Genomic DNA, 25,346 nt, shown 5'->3' with positions numbered 1-25,346 from the left:
GTCTACGAAACCTTTCTCCGAAGCCCGTATTTGAAATTATCTGCAGCATTTCTTTCCCTCCCGAAAAGCCAAAAATAAATCATTTTGTCGCTTTATAATACCCAAGAAATAGCCCGACACTGGGGGTGCGTCACTTTCTAAAAAATCCGGCATTCAAAGGGTCAAATCGTGACCTTATTTTCTCAAGAACATACAATTTTATCTTCACGTGTAGAGTCAGGGCCCCAGCAACAATGGCGCGATTGAGAGCAGTTTCGCTTACACTGGCTCAACCGTGATGTTACAAAGCACAGACTTAGTCGAATATCTATTTACAATTTATCTTGTTTATTCTTTGCGAAATCAAAACATGCGGAAATGTGAATACCGTGGAAACGAGGAAGTCGCGATTCACATGCATGCCTGCCAGTGACTTGACAACCAATTCAATACTAATTCCATAGATATTAGGAAATTTATGCTCTATATTAATTTCGAATAATCCACCCATTTCTTAGCCAATACCCCATCGTGGGTAGGAGCCACACGTGTGACAGGGTACAACAACAACAACAACAACAACAACAACAGTCAATTTCTCGCGCGACAGACAGGAAAACGTTACGACGACGGTTGGCAGTGGCGCGATGAACTTCGCGACACGTTTCACGGCTCACATGACCAAAAGTAAAGGCCGCCTGCATGCTCTTCCAGCTCATAAAACTCCGGGAAACTGATCAGCACCTATACTGTGTAGTTGGTAGCTCTAAAAGCGGGCAAGGAAGAACGAAAAGCGTGGACCACGCTGCAGTGCTTCCACGCAGCCACCAGTAAATATGCGCCGCAGCGAGTCAAGGTGCCACAAGTGCGCGCCCGGCGTAAGCAGCAGCACGCTAGCAGGCAATCCTTCAAGCATCACGTGTCGGTCAACCTGGAATCCCGGAGCCGCGCCTCCCTCGCGGGATCCCGCTCTTCCTTCTCTTAGCGGTGCAATTCACGCTGAATGTATGCTCATACGAGGATCCAGGAAACAATCCGTCGTCGCCTCACCCGATCCTCCCCGAGGGGTACGCATGCGTGGTCGTTACAGCCCCAGGAACATTTGTGCGTCTCTTCCTTCTGTTCTTCACTCTGCATTGTAAAGCTACACTTCGCTGCGTGCACCTTCCGTGCCCCCGGAGAAATATTCAGCGCCCCTATTCACGTCATTCTTTCTCCATCTTTCTTCCTACTCCTCCGTGCCTGCTCTTCTTCGTGAGTTTCCTTCGCGAACGTGCAACCAGAGTCGAGGTGAGCGCCACGTTGCGCCAGGTGTTGTATGCTTGATCACCGCGCTCACGTTCCATCTTGCCCGCCGGGCGGCCTGACAAGCGCAAAGAGTGGTAAGCGCTTGATTCGAGTCTACCGTGTCTCTCCACCGGGTGCTCAGAGGCTGCGCACATTGCGGTGCTCACAACAGCGTGCGCATCGAGCACTGGCCTCCCACCGAGGCGAGGAGTCCCGCTTAAGCTCGGCCGATTATCTTCAACGCGTAGAGTAGACACGGTGTCTGTTCTCGGGTGTGAAAGACGAGAATAACCCGAGAGTCAAATACGGAAACAATACACGCACTACAGGTTCTCGTTGCAGGCCGACTATGGCGAGGGCTCATATCATCGCGAAAGAGCGCAGCCGCATGCACGAGAACACGTCATGCCTATTATATGTTTTCTCCTGGTACTTTATTCCTCCGATTCTATGAGAAACCCAGAAGCGCGGAAGCGCAAGCACTGGATGACCTCCGTGTGTTTCGTAGGGTTTCCTGTGCGCGATTTGTTCTCCATTGTACCACTGTAGAATCATGGCGATGCGAAAAGAGTCGGTGAATTCGGCAGTGTTACTTTGTGGTTCCAACCTCTGCGAGTGCCACACGAGACTGAAGTACGAATCCTCATCTTCCTGCGCTTCTTCTGACGATGAAATACAGTCTTAGCGTTTTGCATTACGCCAACCGGACGAGAGTGTGTTGATAGAAGAAATGACACTGGCTGACTGAGCTAGTAGTAAATAACTATATATATATATATATATATATATATATATATATATATATATATATATATATATATAGTTAGCAGATCAACATATAGATCAAGTTAGCAAGTCAACATCTTTCAAGGGAACAGCGCAAAAGGCGGTACAAGTGAGTGGCAAACGCGCAAGCAACGAGCTCACTGCTAGCTAACACACAGCTAAGAAGACTCTTCACAAGACTCTTCCACTTGCTAAACACAGAGCGCTGACCTAGCGATTCAGTTGGAAGTCAGCGCTGTGTGTGTCTGTGTGTGTGTAAACACTATCGTGCTCCTAGCGTGCGCACGAAAAACCTGATAACGACAGAAAAGCCAGTAGGTGCGGGCCGCAAGAACAGCCCCACAAATATTGCCTTCGTTTCTCCGAACAGGCCATTACACAGCGTCCAGCAGAGATCCCTCGATTAGGACAGGGCGGCCTCTCGTGATGACATCACCACCGAGTACACACGTACGCGCTCACAGGCATAGACGAAACACACACGCAGTATACACACATACACACACACGCGTCTTATCTCCGGGCCAATTAGCAGTAATTACCAGCATTGGATAAGCGCACGAATAACCCAAGGCCTCATCACGCCTGCGCGGTGTACAGGCTTTCGTCGCTGCATTCAGCCGAGGCTGTGTAGACGTCCACTGTATGTGCGCCGCGCACGACTCGACGCGAGAGCACCCATCGCATGTTTCACAGCGCTCCCTAGAACAACGTTCGTCTGTCGTCAGGGTCGGCCATGACTCGCACACGAGCATACGCTCGCGAATAGCCCACGACTTGGCACCACCGACAATCGGGAAGGCTTCGATTCCACGGGTGGCCACTTCTGCAGCCCAATATAGTGCGTCGGGCGTGAACGAAAATGTGCGCTGCTATACAACGTTGTGTTGACGTTTATTTTTGTTTTATTGCACGATGTTTAAACCGTTTGTTGACCTAACTTTCTTTCTTGCCTGCATCCACGGACGTCTATAGAACAAACGCGACTGTCTAGTTCATCTATATTTGTGGCCCCGAGACACAACTCACGTTTCCGCTCGTGACCACAAGAAGGCCGTGGGGTGTTTCTTTTCTCTCTGTTCTTTCTTTCTTCTTTGTTCTGTTCTTTCTTGCAAGCCGTCATGCGTCTCAGTGACTCAAGGCTTTCCTGCGCGCTGCACGTGTACGTAGACGAACACCGGGATCTATCAAAGGGAGAATGACGTACGCTACCGACTCGGGCGTGTTCGCCAGATTATACGTCGTGCCGCGCTGTGCGGTAATTATATCTACGCGTGCATCGCTCGAATAACAAAAGCTTTTCTTTTTCTTTTCTTCGCAGTTGCAGTTGTACACGAGCGTTCCTTGACGCGTTACATTCAAGCTCACCCGACTTTTAGGTAGGGAGGGAGAACGGCCACCTATAGTTTAACGCTGTTTGTTGAACATGTGGAGAGCTTACTTGAAGGAAGGAAGAGATGTTGGCAAAGCTATATTTATAAAGATTCGTTCTGCCAGAAGCGTCAATTCGTGCACGTAATTGTTTGTTTCTTACTTTGAATTAATCCATCAAACCATTCCTTGTGAACGATTGCTTTTGCATTGCTGCCTTCTCTTACCTATTACTCCTCCAGGTGTCACTTTTTTTCTTTTTACGCAATAAACATTGATGACTGCGAAAATGATGAATGCACACATCGGCTTTTGTGTACTTAACTCCAAGCGTCGACATCATCTACGTCGTCTGCGGCTTCTTGTTCGTTCATACATGAGCACTGGCCTGCGCAAGCAGCATCATACTAGTGTGTTAGCGTGCGAGCTTTGTAAGGCGCTCATATCTTCTTGAAGTGTTGCTGCACGGCTAAAGCAGAAGAGCCTTTCTTAAACGATCTTTGATTGGTTTTGAGAGCTCTTTCTTTCACGGCCCCATCCCCCTCCCCACGTGTAGGGTAGCAAACTGGACTCTGGTTAACTTCCCTGCCTTTCCTTTCTCCCTTCTCTCTCTCTCTCTCTCTCTACTGGTCTTGAGCCATAATCATTATCATTCCATCACGTCCGCCGTGCCTGATATAGCGATGCTCTGTTTACGAATACTCCTGTTGTGTATCAACGCTCGTTAACCGCTACGCCGGTGCCTTCCTGATAGCAAGCATGAGGGGACAAGCATGCGAGCGTGCTGCCGCATGCAGGCGACACTTGCCTTGCCTGTTTACTGCCTACAATTACATAATTAGCGCGGTAGCGATTACGAAAGTGCAATAAAAAGCCGTACGCACATTTCGCTGTCTTTCGAGGTTTCACACCTGAATGGCCTTTGCCTTCGCGGAAAAGATAACAGACGCCGACTGCAGTGACGCCGTCTTCTCGATAGCACGGCTGAGCGAAGGTAACTCGTTCCCTGTGCGCGACCTCTGAAGGCGAAAGGAAGACTAGCGTACGTTAGAGCCCGCATGAAGAAGAGCCAACGAGGGCAGAACTCTCAATATAGCGCCAAGTACGCGGCGGGGTGACTGAAAGAAACAGCCCAAACCTAAACCTGACCCGCGTGGATCGTTTCCGATCGTGCCGAGGAGGCAATATGTGCGCGCGCGATCCCATGTTTCTTAATTAGCTAGTATGCCTACGTTTGCAAGTTTATACGGCCGATAAAACTACTATACTTACTTCGCATAGTTGTCCGCTTATTTGCTATCGCAATCGATGCTTCGCCTTTCGGGCGAAACTGCGACTTTTTGAGAAGGGGTTGAGGATGAGGGAATCAACTGGGCCGCTTGCCCTGGGCCGTAGTCGTAGGGCTAGAGTCAGTGTACGAGGCCGCTCTTCATGGCGAGCACGGGCCGCCCTGTTCTGTGCCGATGGTCGGATCCAGCTCTAAGCCGCGAAAGCGACGTCACGACAGTCGGGATATAACATTTTGCCGCTGCGCTGAGATTAAAACAAGAATATGCTGGCCATTTCTTGCCATCGCATCGGATTCATGAAGCCGCCGCCCCGGTGTTGGAAGTTGAGTGACGGTTGAGCTTCCGTCAGGCGCGCTTCACGCGACCTGGGCTGCAGTTCCGGACGCTTTCGAATCCCGGCGTATTGTCGAAGTCACCATCCAGTCATCTCCGATTGGCTCACAGGGCTGCTACAGCCCCTGTGATTGGGCCAGAACGCCAACATGGCGGAATTCGATAACCGCCCAGCATAGCATCTATACGGACGCTGAAAGCTAGGCTCGTTGGTATGAGTATAGTGTACCAGACAAGTGTGGATCCATGCTTATAAGAACAAAACTGCGCGAGAAAGTCGGGGACAAATAAAAGAACTAGAGCTCGTGTTGCACATTTTTCTACTTCGTCCATGTCGTACGTTCTCGTGCTGTCTTCTTCTTAAAAAGCAGCCCAGGACACTGGCGCGGTCGAAAACGTTGTTGGACTCGCCGGCGCGCGCTCCTCGCCTGCAAAACGTGCCGTATGGATGAGCGTTATATCAGCAACTTGCCTGGAAATCAGGCTCGCGCTACACCCCAATAGACTCTATGGATAATATATGTCCGCTCCTGTATTTGCGTAAAACATTACACGATTTCTTCCTGACAAAAGGCAACGATTCATTATACTGTTTATTAGCGAGGTGAATTGGCCACAATGAACACGGCACCTCTAAGCACGCTTTTTCCGTGTCCTCCAAGAGATGCGCATTTTAGTGAGTTACAGAAGCTGGCTTTAGCGAAAAGCTACTGTGCTTCGGTTCGAAAAGCCACTGTGCTTCGGTTCGTAAAGCTACCTGTGCTTCACTGACGGATTGGCATTGTACACTGGATGTTGGTGAGGAAATATATTATAATCAGTGTACCAATGCGTATCGCCTAGAACAGCTACTGAGCAAAAAATAGTCACGTAGCCATAAATAGCACACGTCAACTATATCGTTAAAAAGGTGAATTCAAAAACACGCCCAAGCCCGAAACACAAGCAAATGACTGGCGTTAAGCTTCTCGGACGACTGAGGGAAAACGACCAACTCAGCGCTGAGATCAAATATTTAACCAACCAGACACGTTTAGGACGGCAAGCCTATGTGGTTTAAAAGGGAAACTGAAAAACAGCCGTACCGGAGCCGAATTCCCGAAATAGACGGATGAACTATGCTAAGTCAATTCGCCAGTGGAGCAGTACGTTAGCGGAAAAACAAATAGCGTGGCAGACAAGGGAAAAAAACATCGTAAAAGAGAAGTGGGTCTCCACGTGTTCTATATTCGTGGATTATTTTACGACACACGCAGCAGCCTGTTGCTGCCTCGTGCCGGTACGCGGGGGAGGGGGGGGGGGACCGTTTGCGCTCTCGTATGCCAACAGCGGTGTCGTTACAGCAAACGCCATAGTCACGGTAAAATGCGTAGCGCTTTGCATCCCGCTGCGGCTTAGTCAGAAGTGCGTTAGACAATCCAGAGGGAGAAACATGCAGAAAAGACATGAAAGTTACTTACACTCCATTCAGTTTTCTACCTTACACGAGCAGAGGGGAAGGGGGATTGAAAGAAAGAAAGAAAGAAAGAAAGAGAGAGAGAGAGAGAGAGAGATGAAGAGGGTTGCACTGTTCAAAGATACTTTTGTCGCACGATCATTAGTCTTGCTCATCGTTCATTGAAGCATATCAGCGTAGATACCTTTCACTGACCTGCACCCAGCTGCGAGCATGTTGTTTCCGGGGTCGTTCAATGTGATAGGTGCTGCTTGGGAATGATCGCACCAATACTCACATCATTACGCACACCGAATGGCTCACACCATTCATTTGTTGCGGTTTGCGGTATAGGTAAAACAACTTTCGGTAATGAATCACACTACTAAAGTGACGCGTTTACTGGCCCACCACGGTTGAGCGTTTGTACTCGGAAGGGTAATTACTCAAATTAAAATCAGGAATTGATTTACTCCCAGTCTTTCTACCGAGTTAGAATAATGTCCTTTGCATAGTACTTGCAGGTTTCTGTAATTTCAACCATTTAGCTCAAAAGAAAGACGTAGACACATAAAAGACACGGAATGTTTTATAGTACACACACGCACCACCTTAATGCGGCTGTGGTGCTTGATTGTGATTACAGAATTATAATCACGTCATAAGCCCATGCTATAGTGCCCCTTGAATTTGCATCTTTGCATACTACAGCATCCGTAACTTCGTGATAAACATCATGTTAAAAGCACATCTTACACGCACCATTCTTTGGCCAACTACTGACTCGATGAAGAGCTTTATCCATCGAGGAAGACAATTCGCAAGCGGTTTTTGAGAGATAGAGAAGCGACAACAGCCATGGGCATACAATGCTAAGACATCAGCGACGTCCTTGTCGCCTTCGGTGCGCTATTCCCTACTCGGCTTCACACAATCACGACAACCGCACTTTGCGCGTTCTTATGTATTGTTTCCCATTTCTCTCTCTCTCTCCCTCTCTCTCTCTCTCTCTAGCTCTCCCCTGGTGACAGACATGCCTTTCCAAAAAAGCGTGCTTTATCGGTCAATGACAAAAGGCACCGCGTATGTTGCTTGCTCTGTAACCACCCAGAAGAATGCAATAAGCACTGCCGAAACGAATTAGAACATTGTTACGCGAAGGACGAGTCAGTAAGACGAGCAACTATTTACTGGTTATAACAACAGCGGTTGCATCGCTGACCGGTTATGTTCAAAGCGCGAGCCCAGTTTGTTCCTCCTCTTTTCTCGAGTGATGGCGCCCACGCGCTTCGTTCAAACAAGCCAATATCACACGCGAGTAGCAATATTAACGTTTTATTCGTTTTTTTATTGGCATGGTTTTAATAGAGAGGTTGCCGCATTAGGTGGCACCGGCTACTCCTCCGCCGCGTGGCAAACAAAATGCGCTCACGAAAAGCATCGAAAAACACTGGCCATACAGCCAACAGTCGTCGAACAGGAGATGTCACCGGGGCCAGCTTTTCTTCAACGTGTTGTCATTTGTTGAAACTTGGTTACAGAGGTATTACTTGATGGACCACTTTTGATAATTTCAGCCCTCCATATTCCTGCAGTGCGATCCTGTCTTGCTTGTACGTAATACGCAGCCAAAGAGCACGAACACATACGAAGTTCCGCACGCGAGCCCAGGAAAGCAGCACAGAAACTGGTGCAGCAATACGCACAAACGTGCAAAATCGCTCATACTCTACCGCGGTTGCAATCGCATGCAGTGCATAATACGAAAACGACTGTAGACCTTAATAGACACTAAAGAATAAAATAAGCTGAGCTGTATCAGCAAGTTATCTTTTAGAATAATAAATAATAAAAACAAAGACAGAGGGGGGATGCAAAAAGAACCAGTCTCATCATGAAAATAGGCTTGGTAAGCCAGAAACGTGCAAAAACAAAAGACAGGAAGCGACACCGTCTTGAAGTTGCCACATCAGCGAGCAGTGACGTGATGAACCTTGATGCCGTCCACTCGGGCCTAGGTAACTTCTTTATAGGCAAAGGTGCACTACATTGTCCCCTGCAAGTGCTCAGAACTTGGCAAGTTTCGATAACTTTTACTGCGCCACAAAGGCCCAAATATGAGAAAGCGCTTCGAAATCAATGACGTCACACACGAACCGACGCTGTGGCTTCGGCAAGGTTGGGATAGAAATTTAAAGAAATTGTAGTTTAGCCCTCATTTTCTCCAATGACCAACCTCTTACTTCGAAATAAACATAAATGCGGTTCTGAAAGAATACGTTATCTATCTACAGAGAATTGCTTTTCTTTCTCTCTCTCTTTCTCTTCTGTGCCCCTTCACTGCATGCGGCGAGAAATGGCGGTATAGAAGGCCAACCGCCGCGAATTTCTCCAATGGACGCCGCCGAGTCTTGCTTCCAACGGTATCTGTCGTTTAAATCAGGCCGAGCTTTCTCAATATATGCTCTGACACGCGCTTTCATTGGCCCAGTTCGATTGCCGTCCGGGCACTGTTCGCGCGAACGTGTCGACAAAAGTACACTGCTGCCTCACTCGCTTATTACGCACTGCATTTCCTCGCGCTTCGCTTGAGGTATGCTATCACAAAGCACTGAGACATGGTTGGGCTTACGGTATTTTTTTCTTTCTTTCTTGCCGTTCTCCGCCAATTTAATCCACGCAATATTCAATCTCATGGCCCTCGCGCAATCAACATTTCTATGCTCGTTAACATGCACCGCGTACATCGACACATTGTGCGTGCATGCCTTGTGCACAGGCACTTATTTCGACCTCGTCGAAATTGGGCTCAGCGGCCCGGAATCGATGGAGCGATCTCAAATTCAAAGGCAGCACGCGTTGTAAGTGCCAGGCTTAAGCGGTGGGTTGCCATCCATCAAGCACGCGGAGATCTAACCTCGGGAAACAGTAGTCGAGTGGCTGTCGCGGAGTCAACCGCTGAATATTAAGTGCGGTGGCCGTCTCTGTAGACACGGACACAGTAAAGAACTGCATGCGGGAGTGCGTCGAGCGTGTTGTGTGAGCGCGATGCGCTCAAGTGTATAACACAGTTTCCAGATTCGAGTGTACTGCTGCGGTTATTCGTGCTAGTGGAAGTCTTCACCAGCTCTTCTCTCTCAGTACAGGCGATTAACCTGGGTTTACGAGCGCGCTACCGTAGCTCAGGTGGAGAGGTCGGAAGAATTTGTTTCCTACACTATACTTCCTTTCTATATGAGACAGTTTGCGATCGACTATGTAAGTGAAATAGTGACTGACTGATTAAACGATCGCTCCTGCGCCTTCGTGCTATATTCTTGCCGTTCTATTATATTCTTTATCTTTCCCTATTCTGCTGTGCAGGGTAGCGAAACGGATATTCTCATCTGGTTGACTTCCATGTCCTTCCTTTTATTTTTCGATACCTCTCTCACTCTCTAAAACTATTGTTGCGTTGTCGTCGTTGTCACTGCAACGGTCTCCAGTGTCGGGTGGTTACTCGGTGGTTAAGGCATTCCTCCGATCGGCATCCTCAACTATACTTCACTAACCATTTTCATTACCCAGTATTCCCAGCTTTATGTATGCTGGTTGCTGGTATGGTTCCGCATGAAACAAACTTCAAATATGGTGCGACCCGACCCGAGTGCACGCACTATAGCCGTCTAGACAGATTCTCGATGCCTCCTTCCTCGCAGGTCCAAGCACGTGCCATCGCCGGCGGTACGACCTCCTCCTCGTACTGAGGGTGGCGAGGCGATGGCAGTGTTGACTGCGGCGGGGTAGTGTTGGCTCCAGTAACACCTCGCAGGGACACCTTGGAAAAAGGAGACTATAGCCGACGCAGGACCCAGACCCTGCTCGCGTTGCGGTCGGCTAACGCGATGGAACAAGCCCACCGACGCCTTTTGTTGTGCCTGTTCCTGGAGCCGCGGATCGTTTGCCCTGGTACCACGACGACAATAGACGGAAGCGTAGGAGACGCGCGAGCCGCGAAGTAAAACAGTACAAAGCACGTGCGTCGTGCGACGACGAAACGTGCGAGCTAGGCTCGGGCGCTAACTACAAAGCCTTCGCATAGTAAGCCGATAGGCGCCAGCGACATGATGATCCAGGTGCGCGCGGTTATTTTGATCAGTCGAGCGCGTAAACAAGTGCGCCGTAGTTGCTATGGGACGGATTACGAAGCCGCTCGGATACGAAAGAAAGGTATTGATTGGTCGCGACGCCCGCGTGCAACCCCCCCCCCCCCCCTTCCTGCCGCGGTAACTTGCTACATCACGCGACGTCATCACAGATGGCCGATTCTGCCAATGGAAATCCAGTCTCGCAAGTGCGCACGCAGCTAGACCTTCTTTTTCCCTCTCTCTTTTTGTCTTTCTCCAACAGTTTACTCGCTTTCTCCGCGCTCGGCAGCAGTCAACTTGATGCAATTTATTTTTTCACTCCATCTCTTCTCTGTCTGCATTGAAAGAATGATGAATGTGTTAAAATTGTTAACGTTGCCTCACTATATGACGCAATGTCACGTAAACAGCATCCTCGTCGTAGGTCTACGAACGATACTGTGATCCAGGTAGAGCAGCCATTGCTTACGAACATTTCCACTAAGAAGCGCGCCGTAAATATAAACACTATGTTAGTTACTTGAGAAAAGAGAACGCACTAAGCGTAAACGAGCACGTGTACTTTAAGTATACAGTATAGCATACCCCGGAAAAAAAGTATAAATTCTCGCGCCTCACCGCGCACGCGTGGCCAACCCAACATGCTTAAATGTCCAGAATACTTTATTGATGACATCATTAAAACTGTCCACGCAGAGACACGAGAGTCTGTTTTTATTTCGGTACCGTCCATTGAAGACGCACAATCTTACGTTTTGCTGCAGCACTTGGGTCAATGTATTCTTTTTCTCTCTCGTCGAAGCACACTGACATCCTATCCACGGCACTGTAGCTATTGCTCAAAGTTAAAACCCGAAAATGCGAAATATAAACCTTAATTATGGTTACTGATCATTAAAGAAGACTGGATCCAGCCAAGACGGCTCGAAGGGAAACTTAAAACGAGCTTCCTTCCTGTTCTCGAGACTCGCATTAGGAGCTGCATTCTCATCCACATCAGTTAATTACCGTTGTTAGCGCGCACAACTGCAGCGCTCTTGCAAATGTTACCTGTAGCGCATCTCGACTGACTGCCATATTTGCGTGGCAACTGCGCTATACGTGCAGAGTGTTTGTCACGCGTTGAAGCAACTCGTTATTTCTAGTCGCAGAATACGGGAAACGACCGTCGCTTAGACTAAAAATAGCGCCTGTTTAGCTAAGATAAAACCACCAACACCTCGGAACCCAAGCTAAAAAGCATTCCAGCCATTTGAGGCAACTAACTCACATTTAACCTTGTTTTTCGTAAACAACACTCCGCTACGCAAATAGCGAACGCAAGCTGATAGCGGTCCGTCAACCCTCGTATATCTCCCTCACCTGCACTGTTCAGTTCAAGGGTTACAACGAAACAGCGTTATTGCAGAAAAGTGCACTGACCTAAACTACTTTTAGTTTTTTACTTCTCCTTGAACGCAACCAACTAATTTTATTGCGACAGCGGTTAGGAGCTTGAACCGGAGTTGGTTGTGTCTGTCCTTCCCGTTAAGACATCGCCGCCGTTACACCGCATCTCTGTCCTGAGCTTCGCACCCACCACACGGGTAAGGAAAATAACACTTTGCTCATGACAGTCACAGCGGATGGAAAGGTTCCTTGCAGTAGATTCCAGAAGGGCCCACGCTGCGTGTCCTCTACCCAGCCAGGCGTCGCCTAGCAACGGAGAAGCGCCTCTTCTGTATTTTTCTGCGTATCATTTTTTCCTTGGCTTCTACAGTGGATTTTTCCCCCGTGCTTCACTGCAGGGCCTTTCAAGGAGGGTTCCTGCCTAGGGGAGCCGGACGGCGCTTACCTCTGCCACACTACGCTAACGCGCAACGTTCGCTCTTAGCGCGCCACGCAGACTCCGAGAACGGTGGCGTCTGTGCATGTGTCACGGAGGGCACAACAAGCAATAACGTAGCGGACAAGCACGTTGTTGCACGCATCGCAAGAAACAACAGGAAGCTGTGTTTTCTTTCTTTAAAAAAAAAGAAAGAAAGAAAGATAACGCCATTATTTGGGGGAGCAAACAAAGGCGCAACATGGCAGCGTCCGCTGTCAGAGCGTGCTGCTGTCGCGGTAAACTAGTACAAAGCTGGAAGAATTGCCCTGAAGGCTGCTGATTTATTTTCTTCTTCTGCGTGAAAATTGTCCGTTACGTACAGCAAAGCCGTAATGCTGATATCATTGCCGAATTGGCGAATGCCCATTCATTGTGAGGCGCTTGTATATCGGACAAAACAAAGCGACAATATATCGTTGATACGGCTGCGGCTTGGCACGGAGTTCCGCAACGTAGCATGGATCAAGGGACTTGATAATTCTGCACAACAATATGCTCATGCAAGTTGGTTTATAAGCCACAGCAGATATACAAGCGAGCTGTATCAGGGGCGCAACAGGAATTTGTTCGTCTAACAAAATTCATGACGTCGTAAATAACACTAACATCTCAGATGTCATTGAACGTTTGGATAAGACTTGTTTACAGCCGTAAGCGAATAGACACGAAGGAATTCAGTGACAATGACACATACTATTATGGAATAAGCATTGCAAGGCTTAACACAGGCATATAAGACAAAAGGTTTACAGGAAAATGGAGACATCCAGTTATCAACAGCAGCCGACCAAGATAAATGTCAGCCCAGGTGAGTCTCTCATTCCATTCGTTAAAAAGCTGCATTCGTTGTCTCTGCAAAAGAAAAAAGTAACAACGCACCTGGTAAGGTCTGTAAATCATATACGCATGCGTACTAGCCATACGTTGAAGCCTTGCGATATCTTACCCCTATAAACGCCTTCCTATGAATCATGTGCGTCTACCGTTTGGCAATGAGCACAGACCCTGTAAAGTTCTTAACTGCGGTGGGCACGATTTTGTAGTGATTCCATTTCAGATGCTATTAATTGTCGCTCTACGTCAGTAGTCGGAGCGACACTACGCCCACGTGATCGGTGGATTTTAACGCTGACTCAGAATCGAGCGGAAAGTGTAGCTACAATATAGCGGCGCTGCTTTCCACTTGCAAGACTTGCTTGTATGCGCGGGTTTGCATTAATTTTTCTTAAATATAAATAAAGAAGATGCATAAGTAAAATGCATCAGATCAAACGAGTTGAAATCTATATTCAGTGAACCTTCTTATGAGTGCATAGAGAGTCGAATCACGAGTTTGTGTTTATTAGATGTCTGCACAAACTCACACAGAAGGCTTTATTCAGACATTTTAGAGAGGCTAATGCAACACCGCTGCCGCGGATGCGCGGAGGCGAGCGCCATCAGTTGGTGGTGCAAAGAACCCGGCGTTGCGCCCGCCGCGCGTACTTGCCTGTGACTGGTTGTCCTATTCGGCAAGAGAACAGCCAGGACGCAACACCCACGGTCACGAAACCCGGCGTTCGCAGAGCTTCGCTTTTAAAAAGCGAGCGCGCGCAGTCACAAATATAGCTGGGACGGGCAATGTTTTCGAACGACGCAAAACAAGAACGTTGCATGACAGGTTCTTGACCGCTTTATTTTCACGTTTGTTGCATTCAAAGGCTGGGATATCTTCCATGTACACTTCACTGCGACTCACTTTTGCTGAGTGTAATGATGTAAGCTTGTAACTTTACTTCGTTCTCACTTGAGTTAAGAGGGACAAGGACTGCACAACTTGGATGCTACGGCTCCGTATTGTCTCCTTTGTGTTTTGCCTGCGTGTTTTCAAACGTTCCATGTACGCTGACCTCAGTGACTCACTCGGGCTGAGGGCCAGATGTAACAATAATTTCTTTTTTTTTTTGCGTGCGTGTGTGTGTGCGTGTGTGTGCGTGTGCGTGTGTGTGTGTGTGTGAACAGGTACTTAATTCTAGAGGGAGCCTGCTCCACCCAAGGAAAAAAAAATAGATCAGGACGATGACAAACGTAGAGACGAAAAATAAACATGGGAAGACAGCAGGAAAAAATTAATAAATTGCATTTTATGCGCAGTGAGTGCACTGTACACTGTTTTGTCGTAGGTAAACTATGATGATGTCTACTATATGGTCGTATACGTTTGGTGCAAAAAGTGAGAGAGGAGGACGACACTTATTTGTGGCGAAACGACATGGCGTCCACTCTATGGCTTCTGTCGCGCCTGCCAATCTTGAGAGTTCTTTACACACCACTTGGGAAGAGGTGTTTGCGGTCGAATTTCGCTCTTGCTTTCCTTTGTTGTAGTAAAACTAGTACATCTACGTGCCGCAGTGGAAGGAGGCGAACCTATTTCAGGCAGCTCCTTGTGAGATACGCACGTGCTGCTCAACAGAGCTGTGTGTTGATACACCAAGTGGAACCACACCGATAAGTGTGGAGTGGCTGCAGTTCTCTTCGTTTCGACTGCGTGGGCTACCCTGCAGTCATTAGCCCTTGGTTGCGCAATTCGCCGTCGCGTAGACGCTGTTGAGAGGACGAACAATATTAAGAATTTGTACATCGACTTGTGTCTCAGTGCACGACTGGAACCCAAACTGTAATGCGGCCGAAGTGAGGGGAGAAATAGAAAGGAAGCAGTGAAAGAAAAAGGAATCAGGACAAAAAAGAGCACTTGTTAAAAAACACCAATGATCATAAACACACCAAGTTCAAAACGCACACACGAACAGAAAGAAATCACGATAGCGAATATATGCACTCTAAAATAATCTTTCGTCCCCCGAGAACAATCGTCATCTATGTCCCATCATCTATGTCCATTAGCTTGCTTTGAGCATTGTATCAAATACTCATCAAGGTGACTTCAAATAGAATCAGGGGTACACTTGACTTCAGTAAACCAAGAGAGTGACATTCTCCAGGAAGAGGTAGTCTACAACGGATCACGTCCATGACGTCGATCAAGTAATTAAGAAATCTGCGGAGTACAGCCAACCTCTCTAAATGACTTTCGTAGATTATGGAAAGACGTTTGATTCGGTAAACATACCAGCCGTCGTGGAGGCATTGTGTAATCAAAGAGTACAGGAAGAATACGTGAATATCTTGGGTAGTAGCTACAAATACTACACAGCTACCTTACTTCTCCACAAGAAGATCGGTAAAGTACCGGTCAAGAAAGGGGGCAGGCAAGTAGTCACAATCTCTCTAATGCTATTCGCTGAATGAGTATAAGAAGTATTCAAGCTGTTAGGCTAGGAAGGCTTAGGAGTGAGGATCATCGGTGAATATCTCAGCAATCTAAGGTTTGCAGATGACATTATCCTGAATAAACGGAAAATCAGACATCCACCCGTTCGTAGCAATTGCTACAAAGGCTACAATTGCTACATTACTTCTCTCCACCTTGCGGGTTTCCACAGAACTACTACGTCAAATGACATTATCCTGTTCAGCAATGCTGTGGATGAATTGCAACAAATGAGTGAGAACCTTAGCAGAGGAATTCTAAGAACAGGGTTGAAGATTAATACGCAGAAGACCAAGGTAATGTTCATTGTCTGGCAAGGGAACAAGAAATCATGATCGCCAGTCACCTTCTAGAGCCTGGCACGCGGGACGTTTATCTATAGGTCAATTACTACCAGGGGACCCTATACAAATTTTTAGAAGAATAAAAATGGATTAGAATAAATACGGCAGGCATTACCAAATCATGACTGGCAGCTAACCGCTATCTTTGAGAAGTTTACAATCGTTGCATTCTACCTAAGCTAATAATGAGTCACAAACTTTTAGGTTTACATAGAAGTTCGAGAACAAGTACCACGCAAAGAGCGATGGAACGAAAAAATGTTAAGCGTAACGTTAAAAGAAGGGAAGAGAGTGGTGCAGATCAGAGAGCAAATGAGGGTAGCCGATATTCTAGTTGACATTAAGACAAAAAAAAAAAACGAACTGGAGCTGGGCAGGCCATGTAATGCGTAAGACAGACAACCGGTGAACCATTAGAGCTACAGAATGGGTGCCAAAAGAAGGGAAGCGCAGTCGAAGACGGCAGAGAATTAGGTGATGTGATAAAATTAGGAAATTTGCAGGCATAACTTGGAATCAGCTATCACAAGACAGGGGTAAATGGACGTCGCTGGGAAAGGCCTTCGTCGTGCAGTTGGCATAAAAATAGGCTAACGATGACATCCCGTACACTTGCTCGCAACTTGCCTGTCAGGAAAACAGCGTCGAGCTGATAAAGACATGCTAATCGTGACTTGAAAGTACTGGGGAGCACAGTGCTAAAGAAACGCACGCAACATAGATAATGATTATTGCTGGGAGCAATATTAACAAGAAAAATGTACGTACAAAGGGTGTAAAAACCGACTTGTTTTTGAAGATTATTCAGAGCACTTGTTTTTCAGTGTCTTTTCAATGCCTAAATGGCACATACTAGTAGTTGTGTTTTAATTTCCGTTCGTGTTTACATCTCATCTCAATTCCAGATATCTTCGTATTCGCTGAAGTAATATCCTTTCGATTCGCGTGGCGATTAATGAATTATTTCCGGTCAGTTCGGTGACCATGCAAAAATCAAGCCCGGCATACGATTCGCAGTTACTTACCTGAGCTTACTCATGTACGAAATCTGTACAAGTAGGAAACACATCGCAGCCGAATGGGCACCTTGCGCTGAAGGTTTCCAAAGTTGACAGTATCGCGTCAGAACAAACAACCTCGCTATTGGATGCAAAATCGGAGAGACGCGCTAAACATTCACCGTGATTACGGTATCGACAATAGTATAGCCGTGACACCCCCGATCGCTTATCACGAGGCAAGAGTGCACAAGATGTAAAAATATTGATCGGCGCATAATGAGCGTTTGATTGGATGCATGCTTGCGAAAGATATCAGAAGGGCGAACATTCAGCCGAGGAAAGCACTCTGCGTAACAGTCGTACGAGTGATAACTCGTGGGTCGCTATCGTTCGGAAGCGCGTCTAAATTTCTTCGGGTCGGTGTTGGCGACGCTGGAGTGATAATGAGGATGACGTTTATAGGCAACCCTTCTTGATAAGGGGCGGCGACGAACAGTCACCTAGACTGTCCGATTTAATCAGGTTGTACTGCATCTGTCGCCATCAAGACCCGCCGTGGCTGCTTAATGGCTATGGTGTTAGGCTGCTAAGCACCCGCGTACTTAGATTTAGGTGCACGTTAAAGAACCATAAGTGGTCAAATTTTCCGGAGTCCCCCACTAGGGCGTGCCTCGCAATCAGAAAGTGGTTTTGGCACGTAAAACCCCATAATTTAAATTTATCACCATTTAGTCTATTGTCTATCTGATCATAACTTTCGTATTTAAAACACTGGTGCGCACGTATCCGTGCTGAGTGCCCAGTTGCGCCGAGGCCTGAACAAATTGCTCACACCCGCTGATCTATCACTATATTGTACCGTTACCGACGCTGGGTGAATATCTGGGCATTCCATTACGATGTGCCGAGCTTTTGTTGCAGCACACGTGACTCATCCTGTGGCGCACATTTGCTCCGGTATGTATTGGTCCTCAGGCAGCCACATTGGGCCTTATATCATGCAGATTTTCCCTCCCGATTACTTTCCTGCCGTTTTTGTAAATCTCCACAGCTTTTCTTGTTTTTCTCATTCGCATTCAATTTACCATCTCTGTTTCTCTCACTTTATTTTGTTTGTCTCCACCTAAGAAAATAAAGCGCTGCCGTGCCTTCCGACCGGCGAAAAGTGCCTATAGACGCGACTACGCTTCACTCCTGAAATTTACAAAGCGCTGCGCCTTCCGAAATTTAGCGGGTTAAGTGTGGGAGAAACTAACAGATTCTGACAAATTTTTCAGTTCAGGTTTTTAATCAACGCTAAGCGCATCACCGCGAGAGTAAAGACGAGTCTTGAAAACGGCGACTTCTTTCTCATTTACAGTAATAACGGTGATGTCAAAGGCTGCATTAGTAGCTTTGCCGTGCCTTTCGCGAGCTGACGTAGTAAACAGAAATGTACCATGGCGTTTCGTTTGTTATCAATGGCACGTTCGACTGATTGCGTCAGAACACTCCGATAACGCTAAAGCAGTCGCGTAGGATAGCAACTAAACCGTACTGCGAGCACGAAAATGCTGCAATTGCGATAACGAAGCAATATTATTACTACTAAACACGCTAGACAGAGCTGAATAACAGAGCTGTAAAGATGCCCTGCAGAACTTTCGCAGCATTGCCGTAGTGTTCCGGAGCGGGCAGTCGTATGTACCCTAAAGGAACCTTACGCCATCAACGACAATCCTTGTAAGAAAAAACTAAGATCTACTGCTCAGTTAAGCTAAAAACTAAAATAAACACCTACTTAAGCCACGGAGAGCAGCGCATACATCAAAGGCATCTTACCTTGCGTCCTTTAGAACTCGGAAGAACCATGTTTAGTCTTCTTTCACAGCCTGTCCAAGTGGGCGGGTGTTCGCAGCTATTCGGGCTGTAAAAGCTCCCCGAATACACGGAAAAGCAGAACGTTTCGCATAATTGACACTGTTTCTTTCGAAGGAACTGTGGAGCTGAATGTGCATGCTACCACCGTTTTCTGCAACCATTCCGCACGCCGTCTGACACGGCGGCGACTGTAGACTCTGGCCGTTTCATGCAACGTCGTGTTACCGACAGATGGTGGGCACACTGTCGTGCCCTGCTCATGCAGACGCTGAGTCACTGCAACGCTGGAAGTGATAACGGTTGGTAAACGGTACGAAAAAGAACTGAGAAAGGGCAATGCGGACCGTCGAGACGTTGATTGATTGTTTCACAGGATTTGACACCGTCCCAAAACTAACAGCGGGGCTATGAAAGGCGCCGAGTGGAAGGCTACAGAATAATTTTTATCGCATGGGGTTCTTTAACATGCACCGTAGTACACGAGCGTTTTTATTTATTTATTTATTTTGTTCTCCCGTTTTTGTTTTTCTCTTTTCCCGTTCGTTTCTTATTTCTATTTATTTTTTAATCTTTCATTTCTCCCTCATCAAGATGTGCTCTCATCAGCAGAACGCCAAAGCTACGGAGTCACCGCACGGGTTTCGATGTTCGCTCTCTCGTGAAAAACAGAAAAGCGAAGGAAGAGTACGGAGGTCAACCAGGCGAACCTCCGGTTTACTACCCGAAACGAAGAGACGGGGATGCAAAAAGTAAAATATAAAATATAAAGCAGAGGAAGCACTGAAGGTGTCGCTTCGTCCGGAGACGTACATTGAATCTAAAGGCGCTCATTGGAGTTCAACAGCTGAGGCGCACAGTCTTTTCGAAGGAACTGTTTGGCGACCAGCCACGAAATCAAACATATTCGCCACCTGGTGCGCACTGGCTGAACCACGGATAGTGTGGACTTCGCCGCGCGTCGTCTGCTAGGCAGTAGTGGTGGTGGTGATAACTTTATTGCACACAGGGGAGTTGCGAACACGCAGGTCCTTGGGCCCCCGCACGGCCCCACTGCACTCAAACGTTCATGTCCCGGAGTACGTGTTTGTACAAGTGCGTGTATGGCGTGAATATCTTTAAAGAGCATTTCTTCCGTATTTGTAGTGCAGTCGTAAGTGCTCGTCCGCATTTTTTTGACGGCGTACAGAAGCATTTAGCCTTGGGCTGTGTTTATTCGCTCTGTAGTACGATCAGTGACTGCCCGTGTTGAGCGCGAAATGTGTAACTGTCCGAATCCCCACTCCCCACATGCATATCAATTTTATTACCACTTCGTGTTTCCAGTACATAACAAAAAGCATTTTACATAATTCTAAACGAATGAAGTGGTACCAGCAAGACGCGAATGCCGCGCTTTAAATTGTCACAATGTGTTATATAATTCCATAACGTCTATTATTCCAGGAAACGTGAACGTGGTGGCGTGATCGTCACTCAGCGGTAGAAAAAAAGAGTCACAAGCACGCACTCATATCACATCGCGTCATACATCTTATATTACGATGAATGTGTTATGGGAATTTTATTACTCTCGCTTAGCGGTTACGCGACCAGAAGTGTTCTTTGGGTATGTGGTTCTGATGCCACTACGGTGAAATTACTTTGCCTCGCAATTAAATCGTGCGCCTTTGTACTTTGATTCGCTGCTGCAGAATGAAAGCTAAATAGGGTATTATATAAGAATCACAAGTGACACGGCACTATCTAGACGCAGGGCGTCAGAACATTAAATTGAAAGGCGGCCATTATAATTTCATTTCGCTCTTCATTGTGGCATTGTTATCTTGGCCCAAGGCAGTGGCCACAATCAGATGAAATAAAACAACTTAATGGTTCGTTAGTTCCTCAAATGACCACAACTGTGTCGCATCACTGTCGTGCGCGTAACGGTACAATGGCGATAAAAATAATCTTATCTGAAGCAAGCTGATGATCCTGCTGACGTACTGTCACTCACAGGGGCTTTGGTTGCTTAATTGAACTTTGATCTGCTTGCATTTCACAGAAGAAAAAAAAAAGGAAACGGTGATGTATGCGCACAATTGGTGATGTAGAGTGCACGTTTCTAATTTACCTTCGTTTTACAGGAATAAAAACTTATCTAAATCACTGCAAGATTCGCAGAGAATGCGGTATTAACGTGCGCAACAATATTGACGCAGGAGGCGAAACGCAGGCGAAACATCCGCAAAATGCCCCAAGAAAGTGTCCAAACATTGTCTGCGTGCCTGAGTGACGTTTAATGACACCATGCGCGTCTTTCAACATGCGCATTTGCCGCAGGAATGTGGCACTGGAGGCCAACATTCGACCAGTTCACTGCAGTTAGCGCGTGTCGTTACCATAAAATCGGGCCAAATCATCCCCGGCGTAACGCCGCCGTGTACATTTCAATGCGCGCCCGTCGACAGCCTAACCACACTAAAGCCCCTCGCATTACTACTAAAAAGCGCAAGCTGATGAAGGGGCTTTTGTTCACACTAACGCGGCAATGGTGCTGCCACATGTAGTTCTATCTGTCCGTAAATAGCGTCTCAATTTGAGCGTGTTGGTAAGATTTTGAGACAAAAATAACGAAGCATTCGCAGGCGCGAATCGATAGCTTTGGTGCTATATATCGACAGACAAGTATATCTCTGTTCCTTCCGCCAGGAATGTGTCCAGCGCGCCCCACGGGAGTCTTCTCATCGATCGCGCCTGCAGCATGCGGAAGTTCGAAGAGTCACCGGCCCGGTCTCACAGCAAGCCGTAAAACTGTGAGCCAGGACTGGGATCTTCTGCTCCCGTTACTACAGGAAACTGAGCTGACTGGCACGAAGTGACACATTTCGCGTAATCCGAAAAGAGGCTCAGGATGGGCGATTGCCAGCTCAGTCTGAAAGCCTAACCCTGCCTCAAACAACACCGTCCCCACAGCCACTGCAGCTGTTAAATTGGACGCATGAAAAAAAAAAAATGAAAAAAAGAAAGAAAAATTCAGCAGCGATTTAGAGGTCAAATGCGAGAGAAATGCGTTAGCATGACGTATGCGTACATATGCACATACACATACACGCATACACGCTCTTCTAAGCTCTCGTATCCCCTCTCTACCTCTACCACGTGGCCAGCATTCCACACTTCACACAAGTACACTTTTGTTTCCACTTTGACATTCCTAATGCCAACACATTAAAAAAAAGGTTTTCTTTGTAATTTATAGTTTGAAATAGTTTAGAAGCCATTTTAACATGTCCTTTAAAGCTTGGAAGTAACCGCCACTGTTTTTAATGAAATAAAACGCAAGAAAAGATATTTCCCGCAATTCAAAATTTTGAACATGTGGAAGCCATTCCAACGTGTCTCCTAAACCTTGGAAGCGTAGAAGTGTGCAGGATTTGTGGTCACTCAACCTATCAAAAAATAAAGGAGGGGGAAGGTGGAAAGAAAAAGAGAAAAAGCATGCGAAAAAGAAATTTAGCCGTTCCTAATGGCACAAGTGCATGCAATTTTGACTTGATCACCAACTTACCTAATATGCCTACCTAAGTGTAGTCACTGTACAATGACTATTGTCCGCGCTATCGCGAGCCAATTCACAGATGTACCCTGGGAATCTAACTCTCCGCTAGAAGAGTGCGGCACGCGAACGGGGAGAACGTGCGCGGTGTTGGTACTGCTAGAACCGACTTCAACGCTTGCGCGCAGGGATTGCCTGCACCGGGCTATCGGTCGCTGCCCATTGTTCAGCGGGCAGTTCAAGATGAGCGCGACACAAAATGAACGATGGCCCCGCTGCGGCTTTCGAGCGTCTCTCATGCTACGCTATATCGCCCCTGACAAAAATTTCTACGCAGCAATGTAACGAAAGCCCGACCTCAGTTTGCAATAAGCGATAACGCTTTGTCTTATCCGCTTGTTTGTCTGCGTCACTATGGGCTGACGAGGGCACAACTGCGTACCGATAAGAGCCCGCGGCATTCCCCGTGTGTCAGATACGTCCAGCTCAAGAGCTTGGTAGCCAGAACCACCGATACTGCGAATCGATCCGTCACTTGCTATTGGCGTCTCGCCAGCGTCATTTCACTGCGGCTGTAATTGCAGCACGTTCCGTCCAATAGTAGTCATCAGTGCATGCATCAGCAAAAATCCAGCTATCAGTAGGCCTACCTTTGTTCTACACACGGCAGATCTGGATGATCCCGGAAGGACAGAATTGCTTCCTAAGAGAATCCCCGAATATAACACAAATGTACCAAATACAACACAGATGTACCTCTGATTCTAATATTTATTGTAAATGACATCAGGATAACAGTACTATTCCGTGGAAAACGTACTGTATCTCGGACTGTATTCCCTACTTTAGCCAACCAGTCAATGAGCTAGAAATATTGCACCACTTTGCAACAGGATGCCACAGGAGTTAGGCGGTTAAGCGGTTGTCAGGAGTTAGGCGGTTTAACGGAACCACACGGTACACAATTTTAGTAACAGCGATAACAGCGCAAGTGACGTCATGAAGAGGAAAAACGGATAGATCAATGAATTGCGACCATGTTTTTGTCATGGATACCGCGCAGCTGCATTTCGCCTACACGATTCCGCCTCAGTTGGCTCTGCTTTCAGATCTCAATGAAGCATAAAAAATGACAGCCGCCGCATCCAGCAATATATTCTTCACATACGTTCGCGACTTCCTTCAACGCAAAACACGGCGCTTCTACACTGTTCCTAAATTAACTCAGACGTCCAGAAGACGAGAGCGGAGGTTCGAAATAACGCCCGTCAAGAAAGAAAAGCAATAAAAAGCTACACGTGGATGGGAGCTAAATTAAATGTCTGTCGCACATCTCCATCGAGCGCGCGTTGGCGTCCGCTATAATTGCGAGCCTCGCGAAACCGTCGAGCGAGAGTTTGGCCACGCGGAAACTGCCGTCGTCGTTCAAAGGGCGGGCAAGTTTTCCACTCACGCCAAGCGAAGGCATCGCTTTCAGGAATGAGCGCGCACACTTTCCGCCCGTCGTAGCCGTCCTAATCACGAAATCGATAAAATCAACAGAGTAGTTACTGCGGTGACAGAAACCGCTTTGCCTCTGCTTCTCTCCCTCCCCTCCACCCACCCTTCCCAGAGCACTGTTTGTTCCTTCATCATAAAGGCCTGTAATAACGGAGATACGTTAAAGAAGAGAAGAGACAATTCTGTGACTGTTATCGGTAGAATCTTCTGACGCTGGCATCAGGGTTCGGACCTCCACGTTCCCTCGCTAACGCGCGAAGCAACGAACGCATGTTTCCTACTTTTGCTTCTTTTTTTTTCCCCATTCATTTCCTTTCCTTATGCGCTCATTGGCTCCCCGGAACCCTAAGGAACCAGGAGTTCAATAATTGGTTTCCATTTTTGTTCTACATTCGCTTGCTTTCGATGTGCCCATTTCTCTTGCATATACGTCAGTTACAATTTCGGTAGCCGCTCTGCCAACTACATGGGCGCGTCTGTAACGCGCTGCTCCGCTGAACAGCGTCTCGTGGAGAAAGTGCGAAGGCCCAGCCTGTGGGCCAGCTGCGACTTTCTGCACTTCCGCCGAGGCCGCTGGGTCGTCAATTCGCTTTCCTTCCGCGCGCTTATTCCGAATGCCGCTTCTAGCTGACAGATAAGCGGGTAGACGGCGGGCTCCTGACGCGCGCATGTGGTTATTAATGGTTTCGTTAAAAAATCGACTGCTACGTTCTCGCTGATCCTTGGACAGCGCTTCCTTGGCGTCTGTCGACGGTGTAGAACGCACGTTGGTCAGCAAATGGTTCCTGCAGAGACAAATGAAATAATACAGTTTGTGAATACGTTTGCTCTATAGGCCGCGTGCACCGCCTATAGAGGCGCCACTGATAGCCACCTAGCGGGCGCTTCCAACAATACGCGTGGGAGCAGTAGCAGACGACAACGCTTTGCAGCAAGGGTGACTGAAGTTCGCGGCTGCGATTTGTCCTTGGTTCGGGCGCCAGACTGCTTCTTCTGCGGTGACAGCTGTAGGGAAGACGCAGACCGCTGTGGGAGCGGGTATGAACAAGGTGTTACCGGTGTTTGGGGCAACATGGTCCACATACGCGCCAGGTGCGTCCCGCAGACAAACGCCATGAAGACCATTTACATGAAGTGGAGCTCATGTAAACTAGCCGACAAATTTTGTTGACTAATGTGATGTCTCGACCGTTTTTTTTTCTTCTTTAATTCTACCCTTGCCGTAATGCTGCTTCTGTACCTCAATAATAAGCACCCGTCGTTAGTGCAGACTTAGATAACAAATCCGCACGGTGCGATGTCTGCATATACCGTTGTGA

At 47.4% G+C, this 25,346-nt stretch overlaps 1 protein-coding gene across 1 annotated transcript in view; it reads right to left on the bottom strand.

Moving 5' to 3' along the window:
• Nucleotides 1–20,424, bottom strand: part of LOC129382287 (uncharacterized) — a 245,631-nt gene extending 225,207 nt beyond the window's left edge. Inside the window, exon 1 of the mRNA XM_055066048.2 lies at nucleotides 18,951–20,424. Coding sequence (XP_054922023.1) covers nucleotides 18,951–18,980 — 30 coding nt within the window. The 5' untranslated portion in view covers nucleotides 18,981–20,424. The remainder of the gene's footprint in view (nucleotides 1–18,950) is intronic.
• Between the last annotated feature and the right edge of the window lie 4,922 nt (nucleotides 20,425–25,346).

The sequence above is a fragment of the Dermacentor andersoni genome, chromosome 6 (assembly GCF_023375885.2).
Source record: "Dermacentor andersoni chromosome 6, qqDerAnde1_hic_scaffold, whole genome shotgun sequence".
Lineage (NCBI taxonomy): Eukaryota > Metazoa > Arthropoda > Arachnida > Ixodida > Ixodidae > Dermacentor > Dermacentor andersoni.
The sequence above is the reverse complement of the archived record's forward strand: the minus strand, read 5'-3'. Positions and strand labels throughout refer to the sequence as shown.